A 16,600-nucleotide genomic window follows, 5' to 3' on the forward strand; every position below is an offset into this window, starting at 1 on the left:
TTTTCTTTCTTATTGATATGTGAAGTTTTGAGGGCAGAATTTTAAGTATGAAATCAATGAAAAGCATCTATTTTTTCATTCATTCACTCTAGATATGTGACATTTCATGGTAATTCTTGACAGAACATTGAAGTCATTGCTCATCTGAAAATAAATTAAAAAACATGTGGAAAGTCAAAAAAAAGGACCTTAGGAAAGTCAGCTATTTTTGACAGTAAGTTAGCCTCTGTGAAACAAAGCCTTGTCTTTCAGAAAGTGTTTACGATCTATGAGAAAAAAAAATATATCCTTGGGCTAAAATGTTTATTGGCACCTAGGAGTCTGAAGAGAGCAAGTCAGGCCTGTGGTTTTTTGAGGGCACTTTATCATCGCCTGCATTCTCAAAGGGATCTGTGAATGAATAGAGCTGGATTACTCAGCCTTCTATTCCACGCCTATTCCTCTCCATTTTCCTTGGCAAGACTGAGAGCCAAGCTATTTTTAGTTAGGCAGTTTTCTATTTTTAGACAAATATCAGTTAAGAGACATTTGTTAGGAAAAATTTAAAAAAAGAAAAACACAAAAGGGGGAGGGGATGAGGCTTCCCATCTCATATTGTGAAGCAAGCCCTTCAACCTGTAACTCCAGGCATTTCAGCTGCTTCCAATCTTGGAAAAATAAAGAAAATTCAGAGTTCAGGGATTTAAAAATAAACCTACCCTCTGGCAAACAGACCAAAATACAACAAGCTGTTACTATGTGAAACAGTGACTACAAAAACAAAGAACATTCTCCAATGACTAGATTGGGATAAAACTTTGGAGCTATTAAGTTATAAGAATGTTACACAGACATGTAAGATTTTTCCAGCTTCTCAGCCAGAGATATCATGTTTTGGAGAAAGAAACAGTGATCTGTGAAATAGACCTTGCTCTAAGAAATACAGATTTAAGTTCCCATTTTGACAAAGAAAGGAACTATGAACAGAGTTTGAAACACATTTATATTCTGCACACATTTTTCACCTTTGTCATCATAGCATTTTTACAACAATCCATCCAAAACATTTCCTAAGTTATTAAAATATTTTAAAAATTATTACTAACAGCAAAAGAATAGAAGAAAAATAACATGGGGACACAACCAATAACAATAGCTGATCCTCAATAAGTAAAAATCAGGAGGTCCAGAGCTCCCTCAAAATACAATCAAAAGTAGCTTTTGCTGTACCATGTGCTTCAGAGTGACTAACTTTGCATCCATTTTAGTTTTCTCTGTCCGTATTCTCTTCTTCCAAGTATGGAAAAACAAGCTATCAGGTGAGCTATTTCGCTTTCATTTGAGATACATTAGGATTACAAACTATGTTTCATGTCAACCAAATCCTTGTTGCAAATAAATCACAGTGGAAAACTTTTTTTTTTTTGAGAGAAAGCAAAACAAAACAACTCATTATGCAACTTTCCCTTAGCTGCATTTTTCACATACTGGATTAGTTTGAAATATATTAGGAAAAAAAAAAGTGTCAACACTTGACCCTCTACCTTTCTTCTTCTAGGTTGCAAAGCATCAAAAGTCTATCACTTATTAGATGCACAACAACAAGATGCTGCAGAGTTATCAAGGAGCACTTAAACAATAGCCTGTGGATGGAAAGATAAAGAGTCCAAAATCTCATGTGGATAAGTGGGAGGAAGGGAATAAATTGCTATCTAGTGGATGTAGTAGAAGGACTAATTTGGACAATCCCACTGACTGGAACACCAGTCCCATTGAGGGACATCTTCGGTCAGAATAGAATTGCCTTCCACAGTTTTGCAGCTTTGAAGTTTTTATTGTGGTCTTGTAATAGCTAATATTTACATAAAGCCCAAATTGATGGAATAATAAGATTAAGTAAGAATATCAGCTTTTGTTTAAAAAAAGATGTATTTCTAACTTAATTGTTTGAAAAAATGAAATTAAGATTGATGGAGAGATTTTTAGTATTTTTGAAAATAGGATCTTTTCCCCTCCAAGATCTTTTTGTACTAATCAAAAAGAAAAAACTCACTTGAGGATATTAGGTTACAAACACATTTTCCAAAAGCTCCCAAGTCAGAAGGCAAACAAAGAAAGACCAAAGGAATATTACAAAAATGCTGAAGATCTTGAAGCCAATCCCATGATTTTGTCATACATGAGGTTAGCAATAATGGTTTGGCTCATATTTACTAAAAATGAAACAAGAAGTAAGCATTTAAAAAGCCTAAATCATCATCCAAAGGAAATTCTTTGGCCAGTTGACCCAGTCCAATCATCTCCTGGCCTGTGGAAACTGGTAACAGTAGCTGTTTTTTTAACAAGCTGGTCTTCAACCAGTTTGCAAAGGAAATCAATAATGCTATCCCCATTTTACAGATAGGGAAACTGAAGCACTAGGAGGAAATGTGACTTGTCCAAGGTCACACAACAGTATTTGGCAAAGCTATTAATAAAACCCAAGTCTCATGAGTCCTAGTCCAGGGCAGTATCCAATAGACTGTACTGTCTTTAGATCACCCTGAATAACCTTTCTTACATACAGGCTTACTTTCTATACTGTCCCAGATCTTCAGCCCATGGTAGCTGAAATAATTCCCCTGATTTCAACAGCTGAAGAGCTGACTTGTGTGTTTCACAGCCTGTTTATATGCAGTATTTTGTTATGATGACAAGAGAAGAAAATACACTTATTACATTAAACAAGCTACAACAGTTGCCTTACTTTTCCTAAAAAGAGCACATTTAGAGAGTTCTATGGGCTTATTTACTACAAATATACAGATAAGAGTCTTAATTGATATGAAGACGCTTTCAGAATCTAATTAACCTCCCAGCTAGTCATTAGCTCTGTGACCTTTAGAAATAATTGACAGAAGGAATTTTTTTTCCTCTTCATCTCATTCAGAACTTCCACACCAAGTAACTAATCCTACATGTGCTATAGGACCCACAGCACAACTGTAAGAATTGATGGGATAATGTGCAGTAAGTCCATCAGCGAAACAGGACTGTGGCATTCCTCTCAGGCACAATATACTGCCCATGTAGCACATCACATGCATGCACCTTTTGCTGCCTGAGTCAACTCCAACCTTCCAATGTGCTAAAGCTGTACTAAGTTTTAAGTCTCAAGTCCCTCAGGCCTGGAGGAGATTTAGTAGTATTTCACGCCTATTAACACTCTGTTGCTGGTCATGCTAAAAGCAATTGGATTATCAGTTCAAGCTAGTTCTTCTACAAACCTGTGGAAGTATTCACTGTTATCTGTCACTACTTGCACATTCTCATTATACACATTTTTTTAGAGAAAAATGCTTTTTTAACAAGCAATAACACACACACAAAAGCAAAATTCTGAATTCCACCACCCTATAGAGCTTGGTATTACTTTGTTCCCTGCCATCTTAACATTAAGGTCTGTAAAGGTGTCTCTGTGTGTTGTAAAACACAAAGGATCTGCAATCTGCAGGGAGAATTTCATATGTCCACAAGCTTACTTCTTCCTCTTGGGGGAAAATGCTGCTGCAAATGGCACTCATCTCTCTTGCTATGTTCAGTTCATTTTCCCTCACTAAATACAGGAGTCCACTGGGGAAGGGAAAATACTCTGCAAAAGGTCAATTAAGCAGCAGTTACTAGAACCATGAAGATGTATGACCCTATGCAAAACAAGTTAAAAAGACAATGCTAGATGCTGATTATCTATGAAAAAGAATCTATAATTTGTAAATTATTTAAAAATCTGACACATTAGTGCAAATTAGAACTACTTTTTTTCCCCACGGCCAACCAGCAATCCGATCACAACGGCCCCAGGGTAATTAAAGTCTCCTAGAGTAGCTCAGGCTAATAATTCTTGATGAAGTCTTCAGTATCACTAAAAGCAAGAGTTCACCCAATGTGAGTTTCTCCAAACTTACCCAGTTTCAGTGAGAAAGGAGAGGGAAAAGAGGGGCATCAAGTATAATGGAAAAGTGATCCCTAACAGGCAGACTGAAGGAGCAGCTGGTGAGACAAGAGACAAAGGAGAGCACAACTTAATGACACTCTCAGGGACAGGAAGACAGAAGAAGTGTGTCCTGGAGTGCAATTGGCAAGAGATTAAGAAGGATGAAACTGAGGATGAGGAGACCCTAGAAATGGTCAAAAGATGGTCCTTGGTATGAGAGGTATAAACCTTGTTTGATGGAAACAGGATTGACGTATCTTACATGGAGAATCATGTTGCTGTGTCAGCATCACCTTATTTTGCTACCTGTTCTTACCGTGCCATGTCTGAAGTAGGGCTGTAAATACTTAGAGGTAGGACCTGTCAGTGTGCATTAGTACACAGCAAAATTGCAAGACTGAGTGCAGAGGTGAGTGAAAGGGCATAGAATGCTTGATAAATGTTCAGGTGAAAAAATCCCCACAGAGTAAGACAACGTATAGCTGAGAAGCCAAATGAGGATAAAGTTTTATTGAAGCAGAAGGGTATGACAGCATATTGCAGGAGCTGACATCTTCCTATATGTAAAAGTCTGTGTCGAGGACCCTGAACTCCTTCTAAGTGTAAAAAAAAAAGGAAAAAGAGAAAAAAAAGGAGTAGTTGAAGCCAGATGCCACTAAAAGATAGAGCCAAAGGCAGATACCAAGAGAGATATTTCAGAAAAGGAAAAGAAACTGAGGTCCTGGAAGAGTTTCTTGTAAGATAAAAGACAGCTGCAAAGATCACACAGTTGTGTGTGCATGCATGCAAAGTAGCAGTTTTAAGTAGTGAACTTTACAAAATTCAGAGAAGATTTGGTGGGTGATCAGCATTGATAACATAGAACCTCAGTTAGCAAAGAGAAAAATGGAGGAAGTTAGTGTTGTTCCTCTTTTTTCTCTACCAGCGATTAGCGGTATGGCAGAGGGGAACTGAGGGGGTGGATGTATGTTGGCCAGAAAATGGAAGATATGTTTAATGGGATGAATTTGAAAGGTCTGACCTAGTAGGAGAACTTGAGTTAAAGGTAGTGACCACGGAATCAGCAGAGGAATAGAAACCAGTTGGAGAAAGAGGGACAATAAGAGCAGCAGGGTGAAAGAAATTGATGGATTCGGGGCTTAAAAAGAGCTGAAAGATAAAGTGGTTAGTGATTTGTGGAGGAATGATTTATGCGCACACAGAGCAAGGATCAGCGTATTAGACTCAGTATCTAAGAAACAGTATCAAAACCAGGATTTAGTAGAAACTCGCTAGAGGTCTGCTACAGCTGCGAGAGTAGCTGATGCTTTGACATGAAAGAAGTGACAAGGAAGAAGGGACAGTGAGAGAGAAAACAGGCAGGAAGTTTCACCTTAAATCAGCAAAGGCTTGATGGTTTAGCTGAAGAACCACAGTAGATTTCTGTAATATGGTTAGGGTTGTAATTACATTTGCAGCCAAGATGCAAAACATTTCCCTGTAGTCCTACTCTGAAATATGCCCCTTACAATCTAAGGGCGATGTCCTTTCTGAGCTCCTAAGCAGTGGGCTTACAGTGCTTTAGCACTGGATTCTTGTTACTTACAGTAGTGTGGCAGTAAAATATCACTGAAATAACGTGTGTTACATCCACTTCTCTTTTACAGAAACAAGGAGAGGATCTGGCCTCATTTTAAATAAATGCAAAAAATGCATAATGCATGTACTTGTCTGTTGTGAAACTCTGACATTTACTCTTCCCCATTTCTTCATTGCCATAAGAAAATTATTGCCTAGTCCTATACAACTGTGTTGATAATGTTAAACAACAAACTCATGAGGATAAGTTTTTTCTGATAGAGCAGATGATAGGAACTGGATGTATTGACAAACTTCTGAGGACAGATTGGAACTCTAGTTGTAAAAACACTACTTCTGTACCAAAGACTGTGTACCAAATGCCACAGGATTTTGTAATGAGAGAAAATGTAATCCTTTTTAAAGTAAGGAATTACAAATCTTCTAGTAATTATGTCACAGGATTTTAAATGACAGCTGCTGAATATATTGTTGTTGGTATTTACATACAGCACTTGGAAGTTAGCATAAAGATGAAATTAATCTTTTTTTCCTCAGTGTCGAAGGAACGCTGCACAGGTTCAGCTATTCCTTAAAATAAGTTACTATATCCAGCAACCAACATGCACTTTTTAACTGAAGCAAAATTGAATGAACGCCTGTGGTGTGAGTGGTTCGGTGGGTGAGGACATAAAGGCTTCAGTTTTAAGAATCTAGTTCACCCTAAACAGAAGTCTCAGAATGAACATTTTTTTTTGCAGAACTAATACATATCATAAAACCTCCACACAGATTTTGGTAAGACTCACAATAATTGTCAGTGTTGCTTAAAATGGATAAACTTGAGTGTTGAATGCAAATACTTTCTCCTTCATGAGTACACATCGGCTTTTAGTTAACTGTGGATGTTGTAAGTATATTTACTGGGTAATAACTGAAACACATTCAGCTGGTAGATAATTTTTGTGATCTAAAGAACTCAGATATACCAAACTGCATGTTAGTCAACTCCATTTTGAATGAGGCAACTGGAAAAGACCATCTCAGTTGTATTTATTACATGTAAATAAAATTACTACATGTATAAAGAAAGTATAAGCTATTTGTTTAAATCATTAAACCAAAAGAACTCAAAGAATAACAGTAACTGAACTTTAAAATTCTCTTAATATTAGCCATTCCATTTTACATTGCGACGGATGTAATCAGATCATATACCTATAAGTTGGGTAGGACCAAATTGCTTGATCTGCAGTAATGCAAGTATTATAATGAATGTCAAATAATTTTTCTCTTGAAAAACAGTGTAATGTTTGTTAGATGCACGACACCTGGTGTCTTCTGATACTTCAAATAACAAATTATGGCCTGAAGACTCATTCCTTCAGAAATGCTATATATAACTAATCCCAGTAAGTAAACTGAAAACATTTGCTTAATAAAATTAACAGCTTTAGCCAGACCTACATAAGAATTCATGTATTTTTTCCATTTGAATAGCAGTGGTTTAACTTAAAAGTCATTAACTACATATGAGAGACCTACTCTTTTGATTTGCTTTGAATATAGATTGTTCAAAGAAGTTATACCACATTCTAATGACTGATAACACAGTTCTACCACAACCAAAAAGCAACTAAATAGTTAATATTACGCTGAATGTGAACAGAAATTGGATTCTAAATTAAAGACCTTTATATGCTTGAGTTATATTCCAAATTTTCCTAAGTCTACCTAAAAAAGTTTTCTTTCTCTAATACTGTGCAAAAATCTGTGAGCACAGCTATGCCCTTTTCTTCCGCTGAAATATAGTTATTGAACAGTCATTTAGTTGAAAATGATCAGATTTAATAATACTGTCTGATTCTCAGCTGCTGTTGATTGCTCTGGAAGAACAAGATTAAAAACTTGTAAGTGTGAAATCTAGCTGTCTGAAAGCGAGAAAAAATGGGCTCCTTACAAGGAAAATATGTGTAATGTAGTCAGTTTAACTGATCAATTTAAATATTTAAATGTGTGGCAGATTCATATCCTGTACCTAAAAATATATCCAAACTACACTGAGTCAGGCCATTTCTCAGATTGCGTACTTTCATGGGCTTTACTCTATTGCACTCGTAACTGTGATGTTAATTATCAAGTAAAGGCATGATAATATGAAACCCTTGTTCAGAACCTACACCCTGCACAAGTACTCCTTTGATCCTGAAACAGTACTGGCATTGGTGTGGCTTAAGTATTTTGCATTACAGGCAAAACATTGAAAAACGATCAAATGACTGAATTCAGAGCTGACAGAACATATGGAAAAACTATAAACATGCACTTCATTTGGCCTTTTCTGCCTATTGTTAGAGTATTCAATTTAAATAATGTTTATTTCAATTACCTACTTTTATTTGGCTGCTTTTAGGGGAGTGAAAAGGGATGCCCACCAAATTTTGGGTATAGCCAGAAAACTACACATCTGCATGCAAAATTGCCTATCAGCCTATCCAAACTGGGCTACTATTTTTGCAGGAATGGGACTTTGCTGGTGCAGAGAGTGCTCTTTCTGAAAATCTCAAAGTTACAACAAAACAGACATTATTTTAAATTTTACATTTTCACTAAAGTTTCTTGAAAAACCACAGTCCTCATGATCAAAAGTATTCATTCATTGTGAAGCAAGTAATAAATCCCTAACTACTCGCTTACTCACCTATTCCCACAAGAAAGCCTGCAGGAAGAAGTAAAGATATCACAGGAAACTTTTCCTGCTAAGAATATTCTGGCTTTTTGCCACTAAAAGAGGACAGGGCATTATTTTGGGGACAGAATTTGAATTTTGCTGGACAGGACATGGGCTTACCAGAGCTAGGTGACAGGAAAGGCTTCATGTCTATATAGGAGATTTGAAGTAAGAGAGGAAAAGACATGATGGAGAAGAGGAAGAAATTATGTACTTTCCTCTTAGTCTTAACTCACATACATTTTTGTTCTGCTGTCAGAACCTTGTCCTCTCCTAATGGGGGAGAAAATCTGCTGGGAGATCATGAAGGAAGCAAAACAGTATCATCTTATATGTTGGCATAAGGATAGACAGAAAAGTGATATATATTCCTGGGTTGCAGTCTTTGCCAATCTACGGCAGTGTGACTGTGACATCTTGTAACAAGTGTAACAATCTCTATTACACAGTATTTCTTCTCCATCAAAAACATTTTAAATGTAATTCACACATTTACTTTCTTCCGTTGCTAGTCTCAAATACATGACTAACCCAGCTGAAGATTCCAAAAGCAGCAAAGTCTCATTTTAGACAACATCCAGATTATTTAAAAATCTGAAACTAACGCCTTTAAAAAGATCTGAAGTAATCTAAGTGTATAGGCCAAGGTATTTAGTAGCATTTATGAATAAATTTTCACTGATCTTTAAGACAGGACTGCACCCTTCCAATACATTTTAAATTATACCATTAGATGCCTAATCACTTAAGTGCTTTGAAAAGAGGAGTTGCATAAGTCACATAACCAATTTTTTAGATATCACTCTGAGTATTTTGCTATTACAACAAAATCATTGAAAGCTTCATTTATTTTGCATGGCTTGAATCCTAATATGATTATAAAGTAAAATGACTTTTCTGCAAATATTAGGAGCTTAAAATTGAAAATCTTAAATTTTAATTAATAATTTTCAGTAATTGTAAATACCATTTGTCCTATCAATGTTTTTTAAAATAAAGACAAAGTGTCTCTAGCATTCTGATAGTACTGCTTTGATATTGTTATTATTATATTATGGTAACATCATTCTGTGTCAGGTAGCTGAAACATTTGCTATTGTGCAGCTTGTAAGTAAACTTTTTTTTGCATTTTATTAAACCTCCTTCCTCTGTAAATATTCAGAAAGCTAAAACAAGTCAGTTGAATGCCTTAAAGCAGTGATTCTAAATCTTTTTCTTCCACATCTTTTACAATATATTTTTCAGTTCCTCCTGGACGGAGGACATTATAACTTTTGGAGTGAGGAGACAAAGCACACAGTGTTTTCTGGAGAGCATGTCACTGGGAGCGACTAGGAGACAAGGGGGAGATTCAGCTGGGAGGTAGCTGTCAAGGCGTGGAGAGGACTACGGGACAAAGGGACAAAGCAGCACAGAAAGCTGGATGACAGGGAGCCAGAGATCCCATCGCAGAAGTTTCTGCTGAGCATGTGAGACTCAGCAGGATAAAACTTACATCTCACAAAAGACATGGGTTCCCTCCAGTCTCTGCTGCACCATCTCCAGCCCCCATACCAATACTGCGTTGTCCCTGTTCCGCTCTCCTGCCGCTATGTCACCTCCAAGGTATGTTCTACAACCCTCGAGAAAGATGATCAGGCCTCTCGCTTTGAGTACCTCTGTCTCAGACCAAAATAAAGAAAGAATCCTCACAGAACACAAAATCTTACCTCAACAATATCTGAATTCGTTCGACTCTCGTGTGGCTCATTGTACTCGGTATATTTCAGCAACACTTTGTCCATATCAGTGCTGGCATACTGGAACAGTTTGTTGGTGCTGTTGAAGATGATCAGAGCAATCTCACAGTCACACAGAACGCTCAGCTCATAAGCCTTCTTCATTAACCCAAATTTCCTCTTTGTAAATGTCACCTGGAAAAAAAGAAAAAAGGTCCGTCAAAAATCCCCAGGCTGGTCTTTGTAGTTCTTCTTCTTTTTTTGGAAATATAATGTGTGACTGCTGTAGTCTTTGAATTGAACACGTTCAGAAGGCAAATGCATAAATATAAATATAGTTCCGAAATAGAATACAAGTATGTGTGTGTGTTATGTAAATGAGAAAATATACCTAATTCTCACTGCACAAAACTTGAGGTACAGGTAAAGAGCATGGGACATTTTCATTAAGTAGCACTATGAAGTGTTGATACCGCATCTTTCTCTGTAACTTTTTAATTCATATACTCTTTATAATGTATACATCTTTCATATTTTAAAACTGCACCTCAGATTTGCAGCTGTAAATAGTTTGAACATGTGGAGTCAATTATTATTTTTGATAGTGATTGACTTCGATTCTATGCCCCCCCCAACTCCTGCTAGATTTTTAGTGGAAGAAATTATTTCATACAGAATTTAAGTTATGTGAAACAGATACGTTGCTCGTATAAACACACGACAGTTTTGAAGAAATATCTAGTGTTGAAAATTCAAACATTCATGTGAGAAATGAGAAATATAAAGCACGAATGAAGAACAAACAATAGTTGGCCAGCAACAAATACCACCTTTGAAACAAGGTCTTTTCTAAACACAGATGTAGCATACTTTATTTCATTTCAAATTAGATGCTTAGAAATACAAACTGGCATTTTTTAGTACAAAGGACTTTGGGTCATATTATATAGGAAAAAATAGGGATGTGCTTATAAGTTCTCAGTAGGCCAGCTAATGCCCTGACATCATGCAAAACCTAGGCAGTATGAAAATTATAGTTACTCTGTACAAAACCATAATTTTCCACAGGGACTGTTTTGAGAACGAAAGACCTGCACATCAAATAATTTTTTTTTCTCTTCTTTTCTGCACTAGCTTACGAGTTCCAGTAAGACATGTGACTCAGAATAAGAAACTACCATGAGCTGTTTAAGCTGATTGTATGGTTGAATTTTTCTCCTTCTTCTGTTTCTTTATAGATGCAATTTCCATTATACAATGGCATTTGTATTAATACAAATTTTAGAATAATTCAAAAATCCAGTATACAATGACTGTGATTTTTTTTACATCTATTTGTTTCTCTAATAATTTTCAGTGACAAGAAATTTTAAGATGAAAATACGGTTTTGCTAAGCCTATTATTAATCAAATTTAACATGTAGTCAAGGTATTTGATATGTCAAGGACAGGCATGCAACCAAGTTTCTAGGTCTGCCTAATCCTGCACTTGTTGCTACCATTCCTTAATACCCATAAGCAGTAGCACCTCTGCACTTTAATGCTGAGGCAAGAAGATTCGTCTGTACCTGGTTCATATGGCTGCTGTTTTATCTTGTCACACTCTTAATGCAAGTTAATGCTAACTGCGACCCCAGACTACCTTAAAATCCCAGCACGTCAGGCCATGGAAAACGTGACCTTTAAGTATTGCTAATCCCTATTTGCTAGTTCACCTCAGAAAGATGAGGCTCTGTGCCAATACTATGAACATTTATTCTCCCAAATGTATACTGAATGTTATTCCTCTTATTGTCATTTCAATCTCCTTAGCCTCTGTCAACATACTGTTAAGAAAAGACGGATTGCCATTAAATACAATTATTCAAGCATTTTAAAAACACACTTTCCACAGCACTGGTCTCAAGTATGCATAATTGATAGTAAGTTCTTTCTAAATTTGTCTGTCTCAATGGCTTTTGATATTTGGAATGAATAATGAGACAGGTAACAAAACTTCATTCAAATTCTGAAAAAAACCTTAATCTTTCAAATACTCCTTTAATGTTTTCTCTGATTACAGAAAATTGCAATGCATTTGTTGAAACATATATATATAAAAGCATGCTTTAGAAAAAGCTAAACATACAGAAAATAAAATGTACTAACTCAACATATTTTTCTGCATCTAAAATGCCTTTCAATCAACTTTTTGACCACAGTGCTGTAGGTGGAGTGTCTCTGTACAGTATGGTTTCTGTTGCACAGAAACCTCAGAATTTAGCATGTTACAGCTTCTTACCATCAAAGTACACTCCAGTACAGAAATATCTTTAAAGCCACTGTTTGTGTTTACTGTTAGGTGCTCCTGAACATTTAGAATAACCACACAGCTGTGCTGCATAGCACATACTTATTTCATAATACTTACTACCAGAATGATACTGGTTAGAGTTCCTTTTTGTGGAAAGTGAAAAAAAGAACAGATCAGCTAGATCTTTTTTTCCTCTCTTTAAAATATAATCTTAATTGCTCTGAATTTGATTTGTTTTTAACTCCTTGATCTTTCTAACATTTTCTAAATCTATCAGATTATGCTTTCTGCTACTGCGGATAACTACATTTAAAAAAATTGTATCTACTACTGTTTCTATGGTGATCTGGAATATTACTTTTCTTTTGAAATATGCCATTCATTGTGGCTTATCTTTAGATATATATTAAATAGATATATATGTAAATTTATCATGCTGTTACAACAGTTTGTAGTAGGGTTGAACTTGTGTTTTCAAATATAGTGAAAGGTCAGTAATTTCAGGAAAGATTATGAATACTCTTCAAGCCATTTAAAAACAATGATCTTTTTTCATACTTTCTTCTATGTGGCTACATAAGGAAGATTAATATACTTCTCCTCCATACGCTAAAATATTTTTGTGAGCAATATAAGTAGACAGAATCTTTATTACTTAACTTTTTTTGGGTGTCAATTTATTAATCATTTGTTATGTTAACCATACCCACCCAAATGAAAAGTATTTAATAAAAATTGTCTAAGGTAACAAATAATATTCTAGTATTGCAGAAATTTTGCTGAGTGGTAAAAATTAACATGAATTATTTCAAACATTTGGTCTCTTTTGTCTAAGTGGAAGGCAGTGTGCAACTTACAGTTAAGAAGCTTTGACTACACCTGAACTGACTCAGTGCTGAGAATGCACAAGACACATACAATCCCGATGAACACAAGCTTTTGAGTAGCTGTAGCTACTGTACCAAAAAATCCAGGTGGTCACATAGTCTTATTGTCATATACTGCATTCAAAATTCTCAGTCATGATAGTATCATATAACAACGGACAATGTTGTTTTGTCATTTCACATAAAGAACACTAGCGAGACTGAAAGAAAACACACATACAGTGAGACAATTCATCAACATATTTAAAAAAGGAAATCCAAAAAAGTGCATGCATTTCAATATCTGTTTAATATTTAACTTTTTTCCAGCAACAAGAGTCAAATCACTACAATTTCTTTCCTGACGATATTAGGCAAGATATGATTAATTACCCCTGCTGTCTAAACCACTGCTAATTTTTAGGTGGTTTTCCATTCACAAATTTTCTCCTTTTTAGGAGAGTGATAGGCAATTTAGGACATCCTTCTCTTTTTGGGATATAATATTTTATAATGACAGTGTGAGAATTGGAGAGAATAAAAGTGGAGTGAAGGGAGGAAGTGGAACAGATAAAAGGCCAGCATTCAACTGTCTTTAAAACCTTTTTAAACATGTGTATGTAAAACACAAGGTTTGAAACACTGACACAGTTTCTAAATACTGTTACGAGGCACTTTTATGCATAGTTTTATATGTACTGCAAAAAGAGCCATGTGTGGAGAGTACCACATTTACCTCTGAAACATACCAAAAAATAACCTAATTCCATCCCTTCATATTAACTGAAAACCCACTAGTCTATTACTACTTCTCTTAGCACTATGGTTATTTTACTTATTTAAAGGTTATTTTAAAAAATTTAAGAGCCAAACTGCCCTCATAACAGGAATGGCGGCACCGAGAAGGTAGGTTACTAAAGCCTGCAGCACTTTTGTATATGAAGAAGCATAAATGCTGATGACTTTATAGGCTGTGAGCAAATCAGATGCTGCTTTCAAGTATTGGGAAAACTAAAAAAAAACCCCAAACAAAAAACAACAGCAAAGCAGCCAGCTTCCAACTTCCTTGATATAAATCAAGGCGAGCTTTTTATGCACCTTGGATGAAATTCTGACTAAAGGTGAAACCCACTGTACGTGCTAAAGGAAAGCCATTGACAAAAGAGGATTGTTAAAAGGACGTTTTTCCATTTCAACCCTGGTTCTTCTTCAACACCATGGAAACACCTCTCAACTAGCTCTTCATGCATAAAGCTGCAAGAGTCTTCTGAGAGATGGTTCATGGACTAGTCATTGCAATTCTGTAAGTGGGGCTTGTAGACAGTCTGAATTCAAGTGTGCATGTCACACACTGTGATATGCTCCATTTAGAGGGTAGTTTGGCCCAGAGCAGACTTTCTTGTTTAATCGCTAGTAGGTAAAACTTACTTAAACTAAATAAACTAGAAGGTAATGTTGCTTGGTTGCAAGTATAAATTCTTTCACATGCTGAGATTTAAATTTAAAGGGGTGTGTGTGTAAATGGCAATAGTGGCCCCTGGTAATAGTCTTTATTTAGCTAAATTTGTAACAGCAATTATATGCTTGTTACAGGTATTAATACATCAGTGGAGGAACAGAAGCAGCCATAAATACTCCCATTTGATGAATACAGCCTTCAGGATACATTACATTTGTTGCAATGTAGTCTTTCTTTCTTTTGGGTGGGAGTTGGTTTGGGATTATTTTATTTTATTTTAGCTTTGTTTTTAATTCAGGTCTTTCTAGTACTTTTTCTGAAATCTCACACGCTCCGAGAAGCTGAGCTATAACAGCACTCCATATTTGTCACTAACAGTCACAGCATATGTGCTAACATTTTGTATTTTGAAAGTAGCAGTCCTGTGATCTTTCAAGCAATTCAGTCCAGCCAGTGGCAAAATATCAATGTTCCCCTTACTTCTTCCTATCCTGATTATAAAGATATATAGCTGCTGATATAGGAAAATGAGAGAAACAGGGAATTTGCACATAATCCTTCTCATATGCATTTCCTGCCATTAAACATGTATGATTGACTGGTGAAAATCAGGGACCACTGATGCACAGAAGTACCTGATACAGACACCACCTGGTCAAGAAGAAATATTGTTCTGTTTGTTCGTATTTCATCTGGAATGTCTACTTTTCTGACACAGGGACTAGAGCAAGCATGGTAGATACAAGGTATGTGAGAGAGAGAAGGTACTACATGAGCAATCTATGTAACTTCGAACATAATAAAGTCAAGTTGGCCATGTGTAAACCAAGAGGCTCTTGACTAAAATGTCACTGCCAGGCACCTAGTCCTATCATATGTTGAAACCCCAAAAAACTACATAGAGAGGCAACAGCACGTGTCATATTCTCTCTTCCCCTTCCTCCTATTTGATTTTTGTTTAGATCTGTTTGTCATATGAAGAGGCCTGGCTGCAACAATCTTTACAGTAACCCTCAGTGGGACTGGGAAGCAGCACCAATGCAGGATTCACCCTAGACAAACCTTCCTTTATGCAATAGCTGGGCATGCCATATTAAATGAAAGACCCTTTAAAGAGCAGTGAAGGACCTTTAGCAGCCTGCTTCCATGTTCGTATAACCCTCCAGCATAACTTACAAGGATGAGGCAGCACTGATTTGTGCTGGTAAAAGAGCTATTGTCCTGGAAAGCTCAAGTGTATTGAGCTACTACTTGCTGAACAGTCCAGATAAAGAGGAGTTCTAAGCAGGATGCCCTAAAATTATAGCTATAACAAATAAAATGTTCATGATTAATCCGTATAAAAAGGAAGGTTTTGTACTTGTGCATTACGCCCCATTTTTAGTATATTAGTACATAAATAACAGATCAAATACTTAAAGTAGTGATATTCAGTCTCCCCAAATCTGACACAATAGTGGATCTCTCATACGAATTTTTCTTTGTAAGTAAAGAGAGGAGGGATAATTGGAAGATGTGTTAATTAACAGATGATATAGCAACTCAGAAATTAGTAGTTTAGGCAGTATCAATATGCTTCCCAGTTTAACTTACAAATTAATATCTAAAACCAGACAGGGATGCAAGAGTAATAATGGTTAATCTCTGATGCTTCATTTCCTTTTGTTGAATCAGAGAGATAAGATTAAGTCCATTATATATAGATGTACAGATACGTACATATTTTAGGCAAAAAACATAATCTCTGTCAAAAACACAGTAGCTAATACAATATACAAGAAAGCCGACTTTTTTTTGGTATGCTATCACCAGTTCTGGCAGGTACAAATAGATGTTTAGGGTAAAAAACATGTTTACTAGTTCTGTGCTGCTAAAATGTTCATAAGGTAAAGGTCAAAGAATATTTCATTCCCTGCTGAGCAAATGGTCAGGAAGCACATTTGTCTGCATTTCCTGTCATAACAGGAAGAGTGTAACTTCTTCCTCTCCACAATGGCTTCAGTTCTGCTTCCCACCTCCAGCTC

The 16,600-nt window shown here is 36.1% G+C and overlaps 1 protein-coding gene across 14 annotated transcripts in view; it reads right to left on the reverse strand.

The window, feature by feature from the left end:
• MEF2C (myocyte enhancer factor 2C) overlaps positions 1-16,600 on the reverse strand; it is a 141,549-nt gene that overhangs the window by 56,221 nt on the left and 68,728 nt on the right. For all 14 annotated transcript variants that reach the window (XM_075526945.1, XM_075526955.1, XM_075526951.1 and 11 more), the window contains one exon: positions 9,950-10,153. In XM_075526945.1, coding sequence (XP_075383060.1) covers positions 9,950-10,153 — 204 coding nt within the window. The remainder of the gene's footprint in view (positions 1-9,949; positions 10,154-16,600) is intronic.

Source organism: Mycteria americana, chromosome Z (genome assembly GCF_035582795.1).
Source record: "Mycteria americana isolate JAX WOST 10 ecotype Jacksonville Zoo and Gardens chromosome Z, USCA_MyAme_1.0, whole genome shotgun sequence".
NCBI classification, from domain to species: domain Eukaryota; kingdom Metazoa; phylum Chordata; class Aves; order Ciconiiformes; family Ciconiidae; genus Mycteria; species Mycteria americana.